Consider the following 18,680-nt stretch of genomic DNA (forward strand, 5'->3'; position numbering starts at 1 on the left):
TTAAATTTAATTAGCCACAATAAAGAAGGAACGTTGCAATGCTACGTGCTACATTAAAGACGTCTCTAGAGTAACTGAATCACTGTTCATATGAAAATCGCAGGTATCCGTCTCATACAACAACGCCCCCTATAGTTCATTGCGATCGCGAATAATTTTTTGACTTATATCAATTTTATGCTGATGACAACCATACCAGTATGAAAATTAATGTGGGAAAACTGGATCCTACCATGTGATTTTCCAGCAAATAAAAATGTATTGACAACAATGGAAAACAGCTACACCATCATTAGATTTTAATCTATAGTAAGAAATGGTGTGAACTACAGTCTGTTCGATTGTTTTTATATTTTCATTATTTTAAATTATCAGTAATAAAATAGTGAAAATCGAAATTTTTGTTGCAATTCACCGAAGGAAAGGGTTCAACATATGGTATTAAGAAGCAAATAATCTCATGGAATCACAGCACATGTAGATATATTTTCAAGATACGATAAAATTAAAAAAACATTGTTGTACTTAATGCTTTGATTTTATTTTTCGTTTAACTATCGAGCGTAATGGATCTGTTAGCAATTGCATCGTTTTTTGGATTTTTATTCTGGGGCAGTTTAGCTATACCTGGTAATATTTTTCAGATAGATTATTTATATCTTTTTAGATAATATTACTGTGTTACTATTTACAAGTTGAAGGGTTTGTTGAAAAACCATTATTATTTTAAAATATTTGTGCCTACAAAAATGAGATTAAAATTTTCCTTCTTAGATCAAAAATGCTTTATATATTTTTTTAGATCATATTACGGAGTTACTATTTACAAGTTGAAGGGTTTGTTGAAAAAACATTATTATTTAAAAATATTTGTGTTGACAAAAATGAGATTAAAATTTTCCTTCTTAGATCAAAAATGTTTTATATATTTTTTTAGATAATATTACTGAGTTACTATTTACAAGTTGAAGGGTTTGTTGAAAAAACATTATTATTTAAAAATATTTATGCTGACAAAAATGAGATTAAAATTTTCCTGAACTTCTTTGATCAAACAGATTGTTTTAAAAAAAGGCATTTCATCTCAACGAATTTAAGGAAGGCATAGTGAATTATATGTTATTATTTTAATATCAGTATATATATGTATAATATTTAATAGCATATTTATGGAATAAATTTTATCCTGGCAATGGAATAAATCAAAATTCAGGAAAAAAGTTCTTTATTACACTACCAGAAGATTTTAGGAAATAAAATTTTTAAGGGATACAAAAATAAAAGGATGGGTGTACGATTTACTTATAATTTAATTTCTTCAGTCAACAAATATTTATATTTCCAGAAAGTTTTGTATTTCCTTTTTAATTATTTCCACAAACACATAAGCATCGAACATGATTTATCACTATTTTGTAACAAACTTATTCGACTATGGAAAAACACTTCTTTGGTAATAATTTAGTACATTATTTCTAATGTCACGAAGTAAGGACTTCGTATGTTTTAAACAAGTAGAGGAAATAATTAAAAAATTTTGCAATTTCATTTTTTTCTTTTCGTGATTCAAGAGATGAAAAACATTTCAAACAATTTTATTTACCATCTTTTCGAATCTGAAATCGTTTATAAATATGATGCTAACTTTTACAACTCAATGAATACACGATAAATTAATTCTTACAAAAAACTTGTTAAGGTTGCGATTGCAAAAAATGGCAAACCGTATCTATTTTATTTACTTTAAAACACATTTTTTGCCTCCCCCCCTTTAAATAAGAAGCAAAATAATCTATATTTTATAAAATACCAGTTAAATACCCGTTCTTCGCACGGGTTGAATAAAATATAAGTAAAGAATAAATAAATCAGAATTGGGAAGCACTACGAAATCATGTTCAAAACTCAAAAGCATATGACGAAACAATTAAAGAGCTTGATGAAAGAACCAGGAAAGTAAATTTTTAGGGGAATTAATCAATCAGAGAATATAATAAATAGTAGTTGCATCAATATGGGCATGTTTAATATAATAGAACTTTTTTTGCCATCGCTTACATCTTAACATAACTAATCACGTCAGTTTTTAGTATGCTTGCATAACTTTTCTTTCAAAATAGGCTAAGGTAAACAAAATAAAGCAAAGAATTATTAGTCCCGCCTCCTTATAAGTTGCTAATAAAATATTTTGGAAGCACCTTTTTTTACGTTCTAAAAATGTTATTTACCTGTTTCTTCCACGAAGTTAATCCAATATAGCGATCCAATATAGAATCCGATCCAATTAAAGAACTTGGTGGAAAAGCCAGGTAAGTGAAATTTTTATCGGAATTAATGAATCAGAGAAAATAAAAAAAGGTGGTTGTACCAATACGGATATGTTTAATGTTACAGAACTGTTTTTGCCTTCACTCAAATCTTAACATAACTAATTACATCAGTTTTCAGTATGCTTGTATGATTTTTATTTCAAATTAGGCAGGGGTAAATAAATAAAAGCAAAGAAATATTTGTCCCTCTTTCTAATAAATTGGTAATAAAATAGTTCGGATGCAACTTTTTTATAGTTCTGAAAATGTCATTTACATGGTTCTACCACTAAGTTTTTAAATTAATATAGTTAAAATATTAATTTTGTTTTATTTAAGAATTTTTTTTTTTGGTCTTTTTCGTTTTTGAAATAAGCAAAACTCGTTTTTTGTTGTTTATCCAATTAGAATAAAGAAAAAAATGTATTTAGCATCACATGGCATGATACTATTGCACTATCAAGTAACTTTTTCCAAAGTATCAATGCTAAAACTTAGTATTGGTGCTGTTTTAATAATCACCAAATATATCAATATAATAATTTATACCTATATTAGTATGTTTGGCACTTACTACGTAACCCTTCAGCATTTAAGTTATGTGAAAAATATATTTGTCAGTAACAATCAACTAAAGTCAAAATTTCTTTTAAAAAATAAAATTTTTGTTAGAACTTGATGAGGTTTTTGAAACATGGCCATTTCTCTCTCTGACATTTAATTTACTATTAAAATATTTATAAGAAGTAGAGGAACAAAGATTTTTTAATTCTAATTCATTAAAATATTAATATACTATCTTTGCTACCATTGAAAGAAATATTTTCTGAAACTACGGAACAAAGAATTCTTATCAACTTATACACTGTTGTAGAATTCTTATCAAAGCTGCACCAATTACCGAAATACCAGTAGTTGATATTACCGTCAGTGGTACACAATAATTCAGCGTCATCTGTGAATGGCGATTTTCCTAAACAAATTTCCTATTAATCTTTCTTTCCCTTAACTTTGCTTTTTATCACATATCTTTTTATTTTATTTTATTTCAATTAATATATACTAGGAGGCTCCGCCCCCTGCTCGCTAACGCTCGCCAACCCCCGAGAATTGCTACACAATCCTAAGTGGTTCACGCCATGAACCATGGCTCGCTGCGCTCGCTCGCCAATGAACACAATGTTCTAGCACAAAGACATAATATATTATCATCAAAGACATAGTATTTTATCATCAAAGACATAGTATGGTACTTATGTAGAAGAATTCTACCAATGTTCTTATTGGCTTTTAAAAAAGTATATTAGCTATTTAGATTGTACATGGTGAAAAAATCAAAACATTAGCTAAATAAGAAACATATTAGAAAAATAAATTATCAAATATTGCTTCACTAATATTCTACATTAAAAAGCGTGAAAATTCAATGCATAAATAAACGCGAAATATAAAAAAATTCAATGCATTCAATACAAACACTTAAACGTTTTTTAGATGTTTAGGTAGCTCCCAGTAGAAAAATATCAATTCAACAGCGGCCTTTTAAAGCATTCTCACTTCAATTAATTAATTCCTAATTGAGTTTAAATTAAATATTGTCATGTTTTCAGTGCATGAATCTGAATTGAACAACCTGATAATGCTCACTCAGGTTATTGTTATCTGGTTGCTCACTACGTGCTCTTGCGCGCCGAATCCAATCAATTAAAAATGAAAACTGTTGCCAGCGCGAGAAAAGAAATATCATCGGTTTTATTGATACATACATACATACATACATACATACATACATACATACATACATACATACATACATACATACATACATACATACATACATACATACATACATACATACATACATACATACATACATACATACATACATACATACATACATACATACATACATACATACATACATACATACATACGTATTAGCGTTTTATATAATACTAGTGGGCTGCGCCCCCTGCTCGCTTTATCGCCGTGTAAGAGAAATATATATATAGATAGATTATCAGAGCCGAGATAGCTCAGGGGATAGAGCGTTCGCCTTCCAGTGAGGCGAACCGGGTTCGAATCCTAGTCGATACGAATTCCGCATCCGGCTTGCACCGACCATAGTATTAACGTGAAATATCTTCAGTGGTAGACGGATCATGAGTTAGAGTCCCCTTGCCGTCAGGCTAACCGTGGGAGGGACTCGTTGTCTTCTTCTCCATGTAACGCAAATGCGTGTTAGCTCCATCAAAAAGTCCTCCACGAAGGCAAAATGTCACCCAATACTTGATCCAGGAGTTACCTTGTCTTCTGGATTGGGTTCAAAATTACAAGGCTACGGAGTTGAACATTAGTATTCGTAGACCCATAAAATTGGGTCGGCCGTTTAACGACGGTTATAAAATAAAATAAAATACATATTATCAATATTAATAACGCATTAGAGTCAATAATAATATAGCGATTTCTCAAAATAAATAATTATATTTTCACCATTATGTTTGCTTTTTAATGAATTCGTTTTTTTATATCAATTAGCACACTGCAAACATTAATTAAGCATCATTATCGTCAATGATAGTGTGACGATTTCTTACTATTTTTCTAGACAAATAAATATCTTTACTTCAATACTTTTGCATTCCAGAACACAGGTTATTTATCTAATTTCAATATGCATACATTACCTAAATTAATTAAGCGTCTTATAATCAATAATCATACTGCGATTTTTTACGCTTCTCCCAAGCGAATTAATACCTCAGTTCTATTAATTATGCCTTTAAATACATAAATATTTTTTTTCCTATTCAATGGGATACCTGCTAGTGACGTAGTGTCGTTATCTCGATCCTGATTGGTTGTTCGAACGTTGAATTTTTTTACGTTAGCAACTGTTTTTTCCATTCTATTTCGTGTAAATTAAGCCCGATAAGTATTAATTCTCTTAAAGGGCACATTCTATATTCTTACACAAAGATTTAAATTCTTTCACTATATATTTTTTACTTGACACCAAGACAGACACGAAGCCTTGTAGAACATAAACATGCAAATTATGTATCCAAGATGGCAGGTACACAAAGCAAATATATATCATTATTACAAGAAAATGCATATATAATAAATCTAAGTAATGTAAAGAACATAGATGAGAAAGAATTATATTTCAACAAATTCGACGTGCTATACGACACTATATTAAATTAGCTTCACGTTAATTAACATTCTAACTTATGTGGAGAAACTCAGCTCAACTTTACCACGCTATTTTGCTTATAAGCATTCAGCTGGCACTGAAGTCATAGATCAAATGTGTAGGTATCCGTGATCTTTCTCTTGAAGTGCAAGTGACCAATTACCGTTGATTTTAAATAAATAGTTTTTTTAGATATACGCTTTAAAAGAAATATTATAAATATTAAAAAAAAAGCTAGTGGTATCAGTCATCTTTAAAAGTATAAATTTAGTGATGTAGATCAAGCGGGCTACCACGTGATGTTGTTCATTGAATTTATCTGACGTAGCGAAAATAAAATATTCAAATATTTAAATACCTGCGATAAACAAATTTCTTTGATCAAATAGCGCTATAAGCTAGAAATTATCTTTGAAATATGTGGGATTCTACAATTAAATATAAAACAATGGCTAACGTTTAACTAATCAGAAAATTCCCTTTCGTTTTTCGCTCATCCTGCTCGAACGTTTTAGAATGTTTTAATGTCGACAGAGACCTTCCTCGTGATTCAAACTATCTGTATGAAAAGCTTCATCGATTTCGGCTGGAAGGTTTAGGAGTCTATAAAAGACGCATCCACAGACAGACAGACAGACATTAATTATATCTATCTATCATGAAATATATATATATATATATATATATATATATATATATATATATATATATATATATATATATATATTATAAAACCCATGAAATTTCTTTTCCCGCATTGGCAATAAGCGAAATAAGCTTAACGTTACGAAGAAATGAAAGGTTAAAAGAAAGCATCTCATATATATAAACAAGCATATTTAAAATTTTTGTTTCAACTATGGTAATTAATTTGCGCATTATTTGTATTCATTGGTTTTATTTATGCTTCATAATTAGCACAAGGAAGAGGGGCGTTTTATTAACGGAAATTGGCCAGAAATACGTTTCTGACTCAATTAAACACTATTAAAAAAAAAAAACTCTTGTTCACTACCAACATTTTGCTTCCTTTGATACGATGCTCTTTTTTCAACGTTTTCTTATCTTTTCGTTCAGGTTTGATTATGAGTTTAGGTTAGAATAAAGGACTCCAAAATTTATAATTGTATATTTAGAAGAATTCTTTTAATTATTTATTCGAAATATAATTTGGTGAGCTTAGCAAGAAGGGATGTATAACAAATTTATTGTGAGAATAAAACGCGCATGCGTGAAATAATGAAATAAGTTTGGTTTTGATTGTAGATAAATTGTGGAGTGATTCTGGTTGTTTTACTCTGAAACCAAATTTATTGCATTAGTAGATAATACTACATTCTTTAATATTCTTTCTTTTTTAGTTTATATTGGAGACCTGCCACTGGAAAATCCGGATTTATTAGGAGGGGATATTATTGGTGTTTCTGATTTTGTAAGAAATGTGTATTTTTTAAATAAATTTATCTATATATTTATATTTATCTATTCCAGGGATGGCCGAACTTTTTTGGTCGTGGTTAAAAAATCGAGAAAAAAAGTTTGGTGGGCCAAGTAAAAAGTTCTAAAATAAATAAAAAAAAACGATATACAAGTTTTAATTTAAATATTTAATGAGATGAATAAAATTGCGTTTTCATTTTAAGATGTTCCTTATATTGAGGTTCGAAGTGAGATGTGCGCAGTTTTAAGGAACAAGACTAAATGCTTGTCTGTTAGTCTACTTCTGAAATGATTTTTTCTAAGGTTCAAAGTTGAAAACACTTGTTCACTTATATAAGATGAAGCAAGAGATATCAAATTTTGGAAACTAGCTTTTGGTAACGATTTGCAAAACTCACACTTCGGCATGTTTAGAAACAACAATAGTGTACAATCTTTCCATACGCAATAAATAATGTTAGAACTCGCAACGGCAGAAAAATCCGCTAGTTGGAGCTTAAAATGCGCTGTCTGTCACATGTAAAGCACAATTCACCTAAGTTAAATTCCATATCTGATCCTCGAGAAAGACAAACGCTTGTTGAAGCTTATCTGCGGCTATTCTATAAAGAACTTCTGCTTTCAACATTTTGCCAATTGAAGCTGTCTGTGCAAACTATTTCCATCAATTCCACCAATAGAGAAAGTAAAAACGTCATCAGTACTTTGTTAAAAAAGAAAGAACAAAAATAGTTTTAAACAAAGTAGACAAAATAATGGATGTATAATGTATCTTGTTTATATTCGCCATAGATCGGCAAGTTAAAATTCTATCCGTGGGGCCGGATAAAACCTTCCGACGGGCCACAGTTGGCCCGCGGGCCATAGTTTGCCCATCTCTGATCTATACAGTCGTATCTTGATAACAAGAAATTGGAGGGACTATCATAATTATTAATGTTAACCAGATTTCATCTTATCCGATATACGAGGAAAACGATTGATTGCGTACTATTAATACATATTATGTACTATATTTATGCATCTAAACAATATTATTATGTACCAAACAAATTAAAATAAATTTAGTAACTTTATTTAACTATTTTCTATTACCATCTGCTATTTCTAACAAAGGTGGATAATGGCAATAGCATTCTTCAAAATCAATAATTGGCACTTTATTCACATGCTTCTTATCTGTGTTGTGTCCAGTTTCCTTTCATGTTGGCAATAACATAGTCGCTTTGGTAAATGTCAAAAGTATATACTAGGTCTAGTTAAGTGCCACTGCCCGGCATACCCTACATTGATTGTTTTTTTGAGGTTCAGTGCCACTGCCCAGTATGCATTTAACCGGTACTCCGAACACTGCTGTTTCTCCCAATCTATCCTCAGAAGATGTTAAAATATCGAATAAATATAATAATATCAACGAATAAATCAATATCAGATCTAATTTAACAAATATTTCGGACATTCACCAAAGCGACTATGTAATTGCTGACATTCACCGGTGACAATCGACATTCTCGTGATTTCGGTCATTTACGGTAGCATAGTAATTGTCAAAATCATTATAAAAAAAACATTGGGGTACTGCTTTTCTGAGTTGCCTTCAACACAATATTGTTCAACTGAAAAGTACGAATTTTATCGAAATGTATTGTAAAAAAATATATATTTAACAATCAATGGCAATACTTTTCCAATTTAATTAATTTTTGTGATTCTTGTATAGGTCGCTATTTTCGGTACCCAAATAAAATGCATCAATATTCACAATATCGTATCGATAAATATCGATATTTATTAGCGATAATTTATGCATAAAATATATAAATAAATGTCAAAATAGCTTGCGTTGTAAAACTGTTTACCTATCGAAGATACTGCATGTTAAATGAATAAATTACAGTTTTTTTTAACCTATTCTAGGATCGAAGTGCTACAATCCATCCTCAGCAACTATGGCCAAACGGAGTTATTCCTTATGTTGAAGATCCAGGTCTTAAAAAGACAGTCTGTAAGAATACTTTTTTTTTCTTCTATGAAAAGTATTTTTCCTGCACAAAATATTTACTTGTTGTCTACTATTCATTATTCCAGGTAGTATTTGAAACGGTTACACATCTATAATAATGAAACGTTGTTAGTATACAATAAGTGGTGCATAAAATTGAAAAGAAAAACACACATATTTTTTTTCAATTTCAAATGTTTTTTGTATGACCATTTAGTAAAACGGCAAGTATTAAATCTGTAGTTAAATTCGCTCAACACACTTTGTAGTTTTATACTATCAAAAGTTCCTTACGTTGCATATTCGTGTAAATTCATACGATATTTTGGGCATTGATAGTATGTAAACAATGTCTTGGGGTATACGGTAACAAGAAATTTAAGCTAAATCACACGGCCACCAAGATTTCGCGCCTTATCCACGCGATTCCAGTGTCAAAGACATTGTTTAAAAACTATCGATGGTAAAAGCTTAAAGAAAGCGTTTGTGCAGCCATTAGAAACCATTGGCATAGTTAAAAATCAAAATGTACGAGCAAAAGAGCTTATTTACAGAATACTAAAAGTATTTAATGGTGCCACAAAAAAACTTTGAGACAAATATTTGTAACTGTAAACAATAACTATGTATATTTTTCTTAAATGCTCAGAATTTTTAATTTAATATGTGTAATAATTTTAAAAATATTAATGTTGAAAAGCCCTCTTCTTCATACATGCTGATCCTGCAGAGGGAAAAATTCTATTGTGAGAGAAAATTAGTAGCTTATAATAGTTTTCCTCACGTACTAGTTACCACTTTCTATTTTAAAAGCATTGTCTTGATTTATGAGAATGAAACTCTTTTTCATAGCTGCGAGATGTTTCTTCGCAGCGAAGACTTCATGAAAGTTGGGTGAAGAAGAATTTCATCTTCTTAATGACGTTTTCTAATTTTCATGGATGTCCCTTCAGTTTTTTCAGAAAAAAAAAGAGGTCGCTTTTTTATTTCAATTTTCTTTTTCACTTCCTTATTATAAACACCGAAACGTTTTAATGGTAATGATGTGTAATGGTTCTGGTTATGAGTTTTAATGGTAATGATGCGTAATGGTTCTGGTTATGAGTTTTAATGGTAGTGATGGGTAATGGTTCTGGTTATGAGTTTTAATGGTAATGATGGGTAATGTTGTTGTTGTCGTGTCTATGCTAGTGCAAAGATTAGAGTCCTCCAGAAGTCTTGATAACAAGGTTTGCAAGCTCTGGAGCTTACGGCTCCAGAACTTGCAAACCTTGTTGTGGTTATGATAATGGTTATGGTAATGGTTCTGGTTATGAGTTTTAATGGTAGTGATGGGTAATGGTTCTGGTTATGAGTTTTAATGGCAATGATGGGTAATGGTTCTGATTATGAGTTTTAATGGTAATGATGGGTAATGGTTCTGGTTATGAATTTTAATGGTAATGATGGGTAATGGCTCTGGTTTTGAGTTTTAATGGTAATGATGGGTAATGTTGATGTTGTCGTGTCTATGCTAGTGCAAAGATTAGAGTCTTCCAGAAGTCTTGATAACAAGATTTGCAAGTTCTGGAGCCGTGGTAATGGTTCTGGTTATGAGTTTTAATGGTAATGATGGGTAATGGTTCTGATTATGAATTTTAATGGTAATGATGGGTAATGGCTCTGGTTTTGAGTTTTAATGGTAATGGTATTCAATTCAGTTCAGTTCAGAACTGTTTCAGCTTCAGAAATGAACAGACCTGAAAAAGAAGTTTCATTTAATGACCTGGAAGAAAGGTTCTTGGCTTATAGATGATTTTAGCATGTCTTTGTACATAAACTTACAGAAATAAAAATTTAAAAAAAATGATTTTATTACTTTTGTTTACCTCAGTGCTTAAAGATATTCATATTCACACAAATATATGAGAATTCTTTTTTTAAAGAATACGGCATATTTAACATCTTATATTTCTCTTGAAATTTTTAGTTAGTAGTACTTTATGGGCAGCTAGAACGCACATTGAAAAAACTACATGCATCCGATTTAAAGAAAGAACAGACGAGAAAGACTACTTGCGAATTTTTCCTGGTCAAGGGTGAGTTTTATGTTAAACCTCTGAATGTTATGAATAGACAAAATCCCATTAAAATTGTTATGTTTTTTTTTAAAAATAAATCTACTGTCATAATGTGAGTTCTGAATATTCGCAGTTGACTACTACTTTAATACAAAAAAATATTGAAAATGCTTCCTAGTTAATATGCTGCTTAAATATTAAAAATATAGCAAATGAATGATTTCAAATAAAAATAGTACATATATATGTAGTGCTCCTTCTCGTGTTTTCTCGTAAACTCTTGAGCCGTGGCCTTAATTTACCATAATATAGCAGTTTATAATATTTGCATTCATATTTTAGTATTTTTAATATCCTTTTCTATAAGGATGACAACATAATGAATTTTCTATGCTTTTACTGAGGAAAAGAATGAGGAAATCTATTTACAATTTATATACAATTATTACAATTGGAGCAGAGCTCCTGGGCTCAAGTTTATACTTCCATTTCCAAAAGATAAGTGTACACTTTGTAACATATAATATTTCGTTCATGTCATGTGATCTGTAATATCCAGAGCCTCTTTGTTAGAACCGGCGTCGTAAGATTTTAAGATGAATTAATATCTCAACATAGTTCTTGATTTTAATGGGAATTCGGCTTCTTTAAGATATTTTACTGCGCGGTATGGACTCATTTTATAAATAAAGATTTCATCGCTATTCAATGAAACTTAAAATATACGCGAAGAGCTAAGTTAAGTATGTGAAGGAGATTATAATGTTCTCATAAACCAGATAAGCTTATTTGCAGATAAGATATAATTCTTTTTAAGTTTAGTCTCAAAAGATCCTTTTAATTTTATTAAGCTAGTATTTTAGATATTACATATATATCTATACATATAAGTTCAAAATGAAGATAAAACAAAGGAAAATTACAGACATATGAAAAAAGGGGAGGGGGGAAAGAAAAATAATAATAAAAAAAATAACAAACAACTGGAAAAAAAAGGATAGAATTTTTTACAAAATCCGGAAAATAAAAGATATAATCATTTCATCATTTTGATTCATTGTAAATTTTTGATGTAAATTTTTGATTCATTTTTTTTTTTCAATTTTAGTTATTAATCGTTACAATTATTTATTGAATTTCAGATGTTATTCTCACGTGGGAAGAACAGGGGGTGCACAACCACTGTCTCTTGGTCAAGGATGCGGCTGGCATGGAACTGTGGTTCACGAATTCATACACGCCATTGGATTCTACCATGAACAGAATAGATCTGATAGAGATGATTATCTTGTTATTTACTGGGACAATATCAAAGAAGGTACAGATTTTTTTTTCTTTTAAATTTTATTTTGATCACTCTATTCTATTATGGATATTAGAATTCGTAAAGTTAATAAAATGAAAAGAAAGTGATAATCACTTTACGGAAAAAGTTAATGGTTTATGTTCATATTTTGAGCAACTACTTTAAAAGTTGCGTTTAAGAAATGGGAAAACTGAGTTATATTTTTTTCAGTCATAAATATGAAAGGCTTGTTCAGTAACAACTAAAAATCCAATTTTTTTTAACATTAAATTTGCATTAAACTGTTCCTTGGTATTGCTTCCAGTTATGTGTTATTTTATTTAATTGCTAATAAATAACAACTCAATATGTAGAAACATCTTATTGCTTTTGAAAAGATCTTATTGCCCCAGAAAATTTCTTATTGCCTTCATCACGGGTCCAAAATGGTGTCCTTTGGAAATCTAATGTTTCATTATTTTGGTACCGAGAATTAGGGCTCTTTATAAAGTTTCTTCCTTAACATTTTTGAAACCGGCAATTATATTTAGATCCTATGAATAACCCATTATTTGTTTAACATTTCAGTTGGTCTTTACGAAATTATTGGAAGTAAAATGCCAATGAAAAATAAATTGCAATTTCTTTTTTCTTTTAATGTAGGGGAAAGGAGGTTATTGCGGTCGTTTCTTACAAATTTGACAAAAAACCTGGCGATCGAAGTTTGATAACTATTTCTTCTCTTGAGATTTAAGAAATTTTTTTTCTTGGTAAAAATGAAACATTCATTATTAAAAGAACTATATCCATACTTTTTTTTATTGTTACCTAGCATTGAGTTTTTTTTTAATGGCGGGAAACTTGAGTCTATTTAAATAGACTCAAGTTTCTATATTGTTATGATGGTGGCTCATGATGGTTCCAACATTTGATTTCCAAGAAAATATGATGGAAAATTCTGATGGTTCAACATGAACAAACCATCAAAACAAGTTGCTATTCTTATGTTGGACCATCATAAATCTGTCCGAATTTCTATATTGGGATGATGGTGGCTCATGATGGTTCCAACATTTGATTTCCAAGAAAATATGATGGAAAATTCTGATGGTTCAACATGAACAAACCATCAAAACAAGTTGCTATTCTTATGTTGGACCATCATAAATCTGTCCGAATTTCTATATTGGGATGATGGTGGCTCATGATGGTTCCAACATTTGATTTCCAAGAAAATATGATGGAAAATTCTGATGGTCCAACATGAACAAACCATCAAAACAAGTTACTATTCTTATGTTGGACCATCATAAATCTATTCGAATTTCTATATTGGGATGATGGTGGCTCATGATGGTTCCAACATTTGATTTCTAAGAAAATATGATGGAAAATTCTGATGGTCCAACATGAACAAACCATCAAAACAAGTTACTATTCTTATGTTGGACCATCATAAATCTGTCCGAATTTCTATATTGGGATGATGGTGGCTCATGATGGTTCCAACATTTGATTTCCAAGAAAATATGATGGAAAATTCTGATGGTCCAACATGAACAAACCATCAAAACAAGTTACTATTCTTATGTTGGACCATCATAAATCTGTCCGAATTTCTATATTGGGATGATGGTGGCTCATGATGGTTCCAACATTTGATTTCCAAGAAAATATGATGGAAAATTCTGATGGTTCAACATGAACAAACCATCAAAACAAGTTACTATTCTTATGTTGGACCATCATAAATCTGTTCGAATTTCTATATTGGGATGATGGTGGCTCATGATGGTTCCAACATTTGATTTCCAAGAAAATATGATGGAAAATTCTGATGGTCCAACATGAACAAACCATCAAAACAAGTTACTATTCTTATGTTGGACCATCATAAATCTGTCCGAATTTCTATATTGGGATGATGGTGGCTCATGATGGTTCCAACATTTGATTTCCAAGAAAATATGATGGAAAATTCTGATGGTCCAACATGAACAAACCATCAAAACAAGTTACTATTCTTATGTTGGACCATCATAAATCTGTCCGAATTTCTATATTGGGATGATGGTGGCTCATGATGGTTCCAACATTTGATTTCCAAGAAAATATGATGGAAAATTCTGATGGTCCAACATGAACAAACCATCAAAACAAGTTACTATTCTTATGTTGGACCATCATAAATCTGTCCGAATTTCTACATTGGGATGATGGTGGCTCATGATGGTTCCAACATTTGATTTCCAAGAAAATATGATGGAAAATTCTGATGGTCCAACATGAACAAACCATCAAAGCAAGTTACTATTCTTATGTTGGACCATCATAAATCTGTCCGAATTTCTATATTGGGATGATGGTGGCTCATGATGGTTCCAACATTTGATTTCCAAGAAAATATGATGGAAAATTCTGATGGTCCAACATGAACAAACCATCAAAACAAGTTACTATTCTTATGTTGGACCATCATAAATCTGTCCGAATTTCTATATTGGGATGATGGTGGCTCATGATGGTTCCAACATTTGATTTCCAAGAAAATATGATGGAAAATTCTGATGGTCCAACATGAACAAACCATCAAAACAAGTTACTATTCTTATGTTGGACCATCATAAATCTGTCCGAATTCCTACCTTGGGGTGATGGTTACTTGTGTTGGTTACCAAAAATTATGTTGGACCAACAATGGAAAACCATCAAAAATTTTGACTTGGGTTTCCATTGGCCTCAGAAATGCCAAAATTTCTACTCTTTTACAGTTAGCCAGTGGGCACTTGTGGCTAAGCCACGGTGGTGGAATAGCATCCCCCACATCATACAACCACAAACCCGTAACCGGTGGGTTACATTCACACAGCCAAACAGAAGAAAGGACATAGAACACAGTGAGTGAGAGAGAAAGTTACTTACATACCTACGGTGAGATTCGAACCCTTAACCACAGGTCCCGTAGTCCACTAGAGCAGTGATCGGCTTATTGAGTTAGTGTTGTCAAGAAGTTTCAGTTTATTTAAATCTGTCTGACATCATTGCGATTTAAAATTGAAAAAAAGAGCTGCCAACTTATAAAGGAAAAATTCCACCTAAAGCATGTTCACAAGCACTATCCCCACCACCATGCTCCAAGAAGATATAAGTTTGCTTCTGCCCTAATGCTGATTGATTAAAACTATATGAAGCAAAAGTTAATATTAAAATAGAAAAAACTGATAAAATTTATAATATATTATCATCTTTAGCTGAAATTCTGAAAATAAAATATGCTAATAACAGAGTAAAGAGAAAATTGAAAGTTATATTTGAGCCTTAAAAACCATCTTTTATAAATTTCTACAAGTGTATTCACAATGTGATTACACAAATGCGCATGGAAATGGACACCAGTGTTGCTGGTTTACGATATCTCCCAAAGGAAATTTGACCAATAAATAAAAAAATGTTATTCAGGATGTCCACTTTACCCTCATGTTCGCACTAGCCTCCTCTCCCCTACCTATTTTTCTTCTAAAAACAATTTATTGAATAAATTATGAAAATAACGTGCATTTTTATAAAAAATTACATAATGTGCCTTCGCGCTTATCAAATCAAAATGAATTTTTATTTTTTATTTTTTTGTCGTATGCCTCTTAGGCAGTGGGCGTGAGGTTGTTCCTGTTTTTCTGTGTCGCCATCTATGGTCAGGAATTTGACATCTGCCACGCCATTCACACAATCACAACCCATTTATAGGGCGGGTCACATTCTCACGCATTCACACACAAAGGAGAAAGGACATAGAACACACAGAGAGAGAAATAAACATCCATGCCTTGCCTGGGATTCGAGCCCAGGATCTTTCTGATACAAGGACAGTTCCCTGCCCCCTACACAGGCCGGTCGGCAATGAAATAATTAAGTTCGTTAATAAAGAAACATGCTTCCCTAATAACCATTTTCAACGTTTAGAGCGATTTTATTCTGCCGTTCAACGAAAATCATAATTCCGTTTATTTTTATTCATTTCCAGCTTATGTTATGTTCGAAACTGACAGTATAACGTAAGCTGAGAAGATCGAACTCACGATCACCAGTTTTCCACTAGTGGTATGAGCAATGCCAATCGATTGCTTCATCTTATCGGATCTTATACATTTTCACATCAAATTTTTTTTTCATAATATTACAAATACATGGCTCATTATTTGATCCTAGGAAGAACTGTATAGGCTTCTCATATTAATTTTTGTTTAAAAGAAATTAACCCAAAACGGAAATAGTTTTACTACAATTTTGTCATTTATTTAAGCAGTGTTTACGAACCTTTTTATCTGAAGTGGAAGCATGCCTTAAAGCACGTAATAGAAGAGACCAAAATTTTTTTCTTGATCAAAATTCACTTTTATGATAGTATCTAATATATGGTTGATGGTCAAACCATAATATCGGTATCTTTAACGCTTAATGCCTCGGAAATTCGGTTGAGGTCTAATTTTTACGATAAGTGTAATGATTGCAGTGATTTAATAGTGATTCTTCTGTAACTTATTTTGTTTTCCTTTCTTAAATAATAATTCGCTTACCCTAATACGCATGGAATTTTTACTTTATTCAAATATTTCCGTAGATTCTGGAAATTAAGAATGGTTATTACGTCACAACCAATCAGAGTTATTAGTAGTAAGAAGCATAACTTAACGTGAAACTTGATCCAAATTTAAAGATTTTCGAATGAAAAAAAGTGTTAGCACGGATTACAGTTTGATCGCCAAATTAGAATTAAAATCAATGCTGAAAAGCAAAGTAGTCGATATCCCTTTGGCTGGTATATTCACCTAAAAGAAGGGAATATTCATATCCATTCTTTTATTCTAGGTTTAGCTGATCAATTTTTCAAGTTGAAACCAGAAAACAATCAACTATTGACTGCATTTGATTATGATTCCATTATGCTCTACGGTTCCTATACCTTCTCCAAAGATCGTAAGAATCTGAAGACGATGGAAGGAAAGGGAGGAAAGTTCCTCCAAGAGGTGGTATCCAAACATAGCATGAGCAAAAACGACAGCAAACGGATCAACATGCTATACAAATGCAACAAATCCTAAAATACGATTCTATTCGTCTAAGGAAAATAAATTCTTTAAAACTCTAGACTTGTGTTTCTTGTCCCAAAATTAACCGACACTTTGAACCGTGAATTAAATACAAAAAAAAGACGATGAAGATGGGAGGTTTCCTGTGTTCTGCTTAAGAAATTATTTAGTTATTCTCACAAAATCTTGAAATTAGTTTAAGAAATTCAGCAACAGATGGTGCTACAAAGCATAAAACAATATTTTCAGGTAACCACCATTTGAAACAACAATAACGTGTTGTAGTCTGAGAACAAATTAGCCTTTTGGTTATGGCTGGTACATTTGAACCCCATGGGGTCGTACAACATGGAGCATCGTAAGGAAAGGCTTCAGAGACGTTGAGTCAAGTATTTACTGTTCTATAAAACTGACATGAAGTAACGCCCTCTGTTGATGATCTGACTGCTGGCTTAATCTAAGTTTCTTGAACAGAATGCGAAAATCGTACATTTTTTATGTCCTCCCATTTTTATTTAAGTGAATTATTCAAATCATATCAATCATTATTGATACAACCATTATACACCGAAGAGCCATTACATTATGACCACCCTGTTAATAACATGTAGGACCACCTTCAGCCCTCAAAACTGCTAGCACCCGCGGTGGCATTGATTCCACAAGGTGCTGATAGGTAGTCTGAGGTATCTGGTACCAAGCGCTCACCAACTGGTCCTCCAGTTCCCTCACATCGCGAGGGGGTAGCGTGGCAGCACGAATTTGGTTTTCCAAGTAGGACCACAAATGCTCTATTGGATTAAGGTCAGGTGAATTTGGGGGCCAAGACATGACTTGAAAGTCACTGGAATGTTCCTCGACGAATTTTCCTCGAAAACTGTTGCCATGAATGGGTGAACCTGGTCTGCAACTATGTTCAAGTAGCTTACAGACGTCAGGGATTGTTCTATGAGGATTATGGATCCTAATGTGCCCCATGAAAACATTGTTCCTGGGCGAGAAACCGTGAAAACCTGGGAGAGCCCATTGTTATAAATGGAGGGTGGGCATAATGTAATGGCTCTTCGGTGTATATGTTAGTCAACATCTCTCCCTTCTACCACACAATAAAAAATCACATGGCAAAGTCACAACACGTGATTTTAGCCTAGTAATGCCTCATGACAACTGAAGGACAAACTATTCCAATTGATCTTTCAAGATTATTATGTTTTATAGCATTTAACAAAATTTTTGGATGAAAATCGCAAAATAATTGAAAACGTGGGTATATTTAAAAAATCTTAATATTATAT

At 31.7% G+C, this 18,680-nt stretch overlaps 1 protein-coding gene across 1 annotated transcript; it reads left to right on the forward strand.

Moving 5' to 3' along the window:
• Window positions 1-406: 406 nt before the first annotated feature.
• LOC107446414 (astacin-like metalloprotease toxin 5) lies at window positions 407-17,443 on the forward strand. Its single transcript, XM_087168603.1, has 6 exons — window positions 407-630; window positions 6,873-6,943; window positions 8,869-8,956; window positions 10,923-11,031; window positions 12,156-12,331; window positions 17,165-17,443. Exons 1-6 carry the CDS (start codon window positions 567-569, stop codon window positions 17,395-17,397), a joined length of 741 nt encoding a protein of 246 aa, XP_087024729.1. The 5' UTR covers window positions 407-566; the 3' UTR covers window positions 17,398-17,443.
• The last annotated feature ends 1,237 nt before the right edge of the window (window positions 17,444-18,680 follow it).

The sequence above is a fragment of the Parasteatoda tepidariorum genome, chromosome 1 (assembly GCF_982258835.1).
Source record: "Parasteatoda tepidariorum strain Cologne lab strain chromosome 1, Ptep-v5.0, whole genome shotgun sequence".
In the NCBI taxonomy this organism is placed as follows: Eukaryota; Metazoa; Arthropoda; class Arachnida; order Araneae; family Theridiidae; genus Parasteatoda; species Parasteatoda tepidariorum.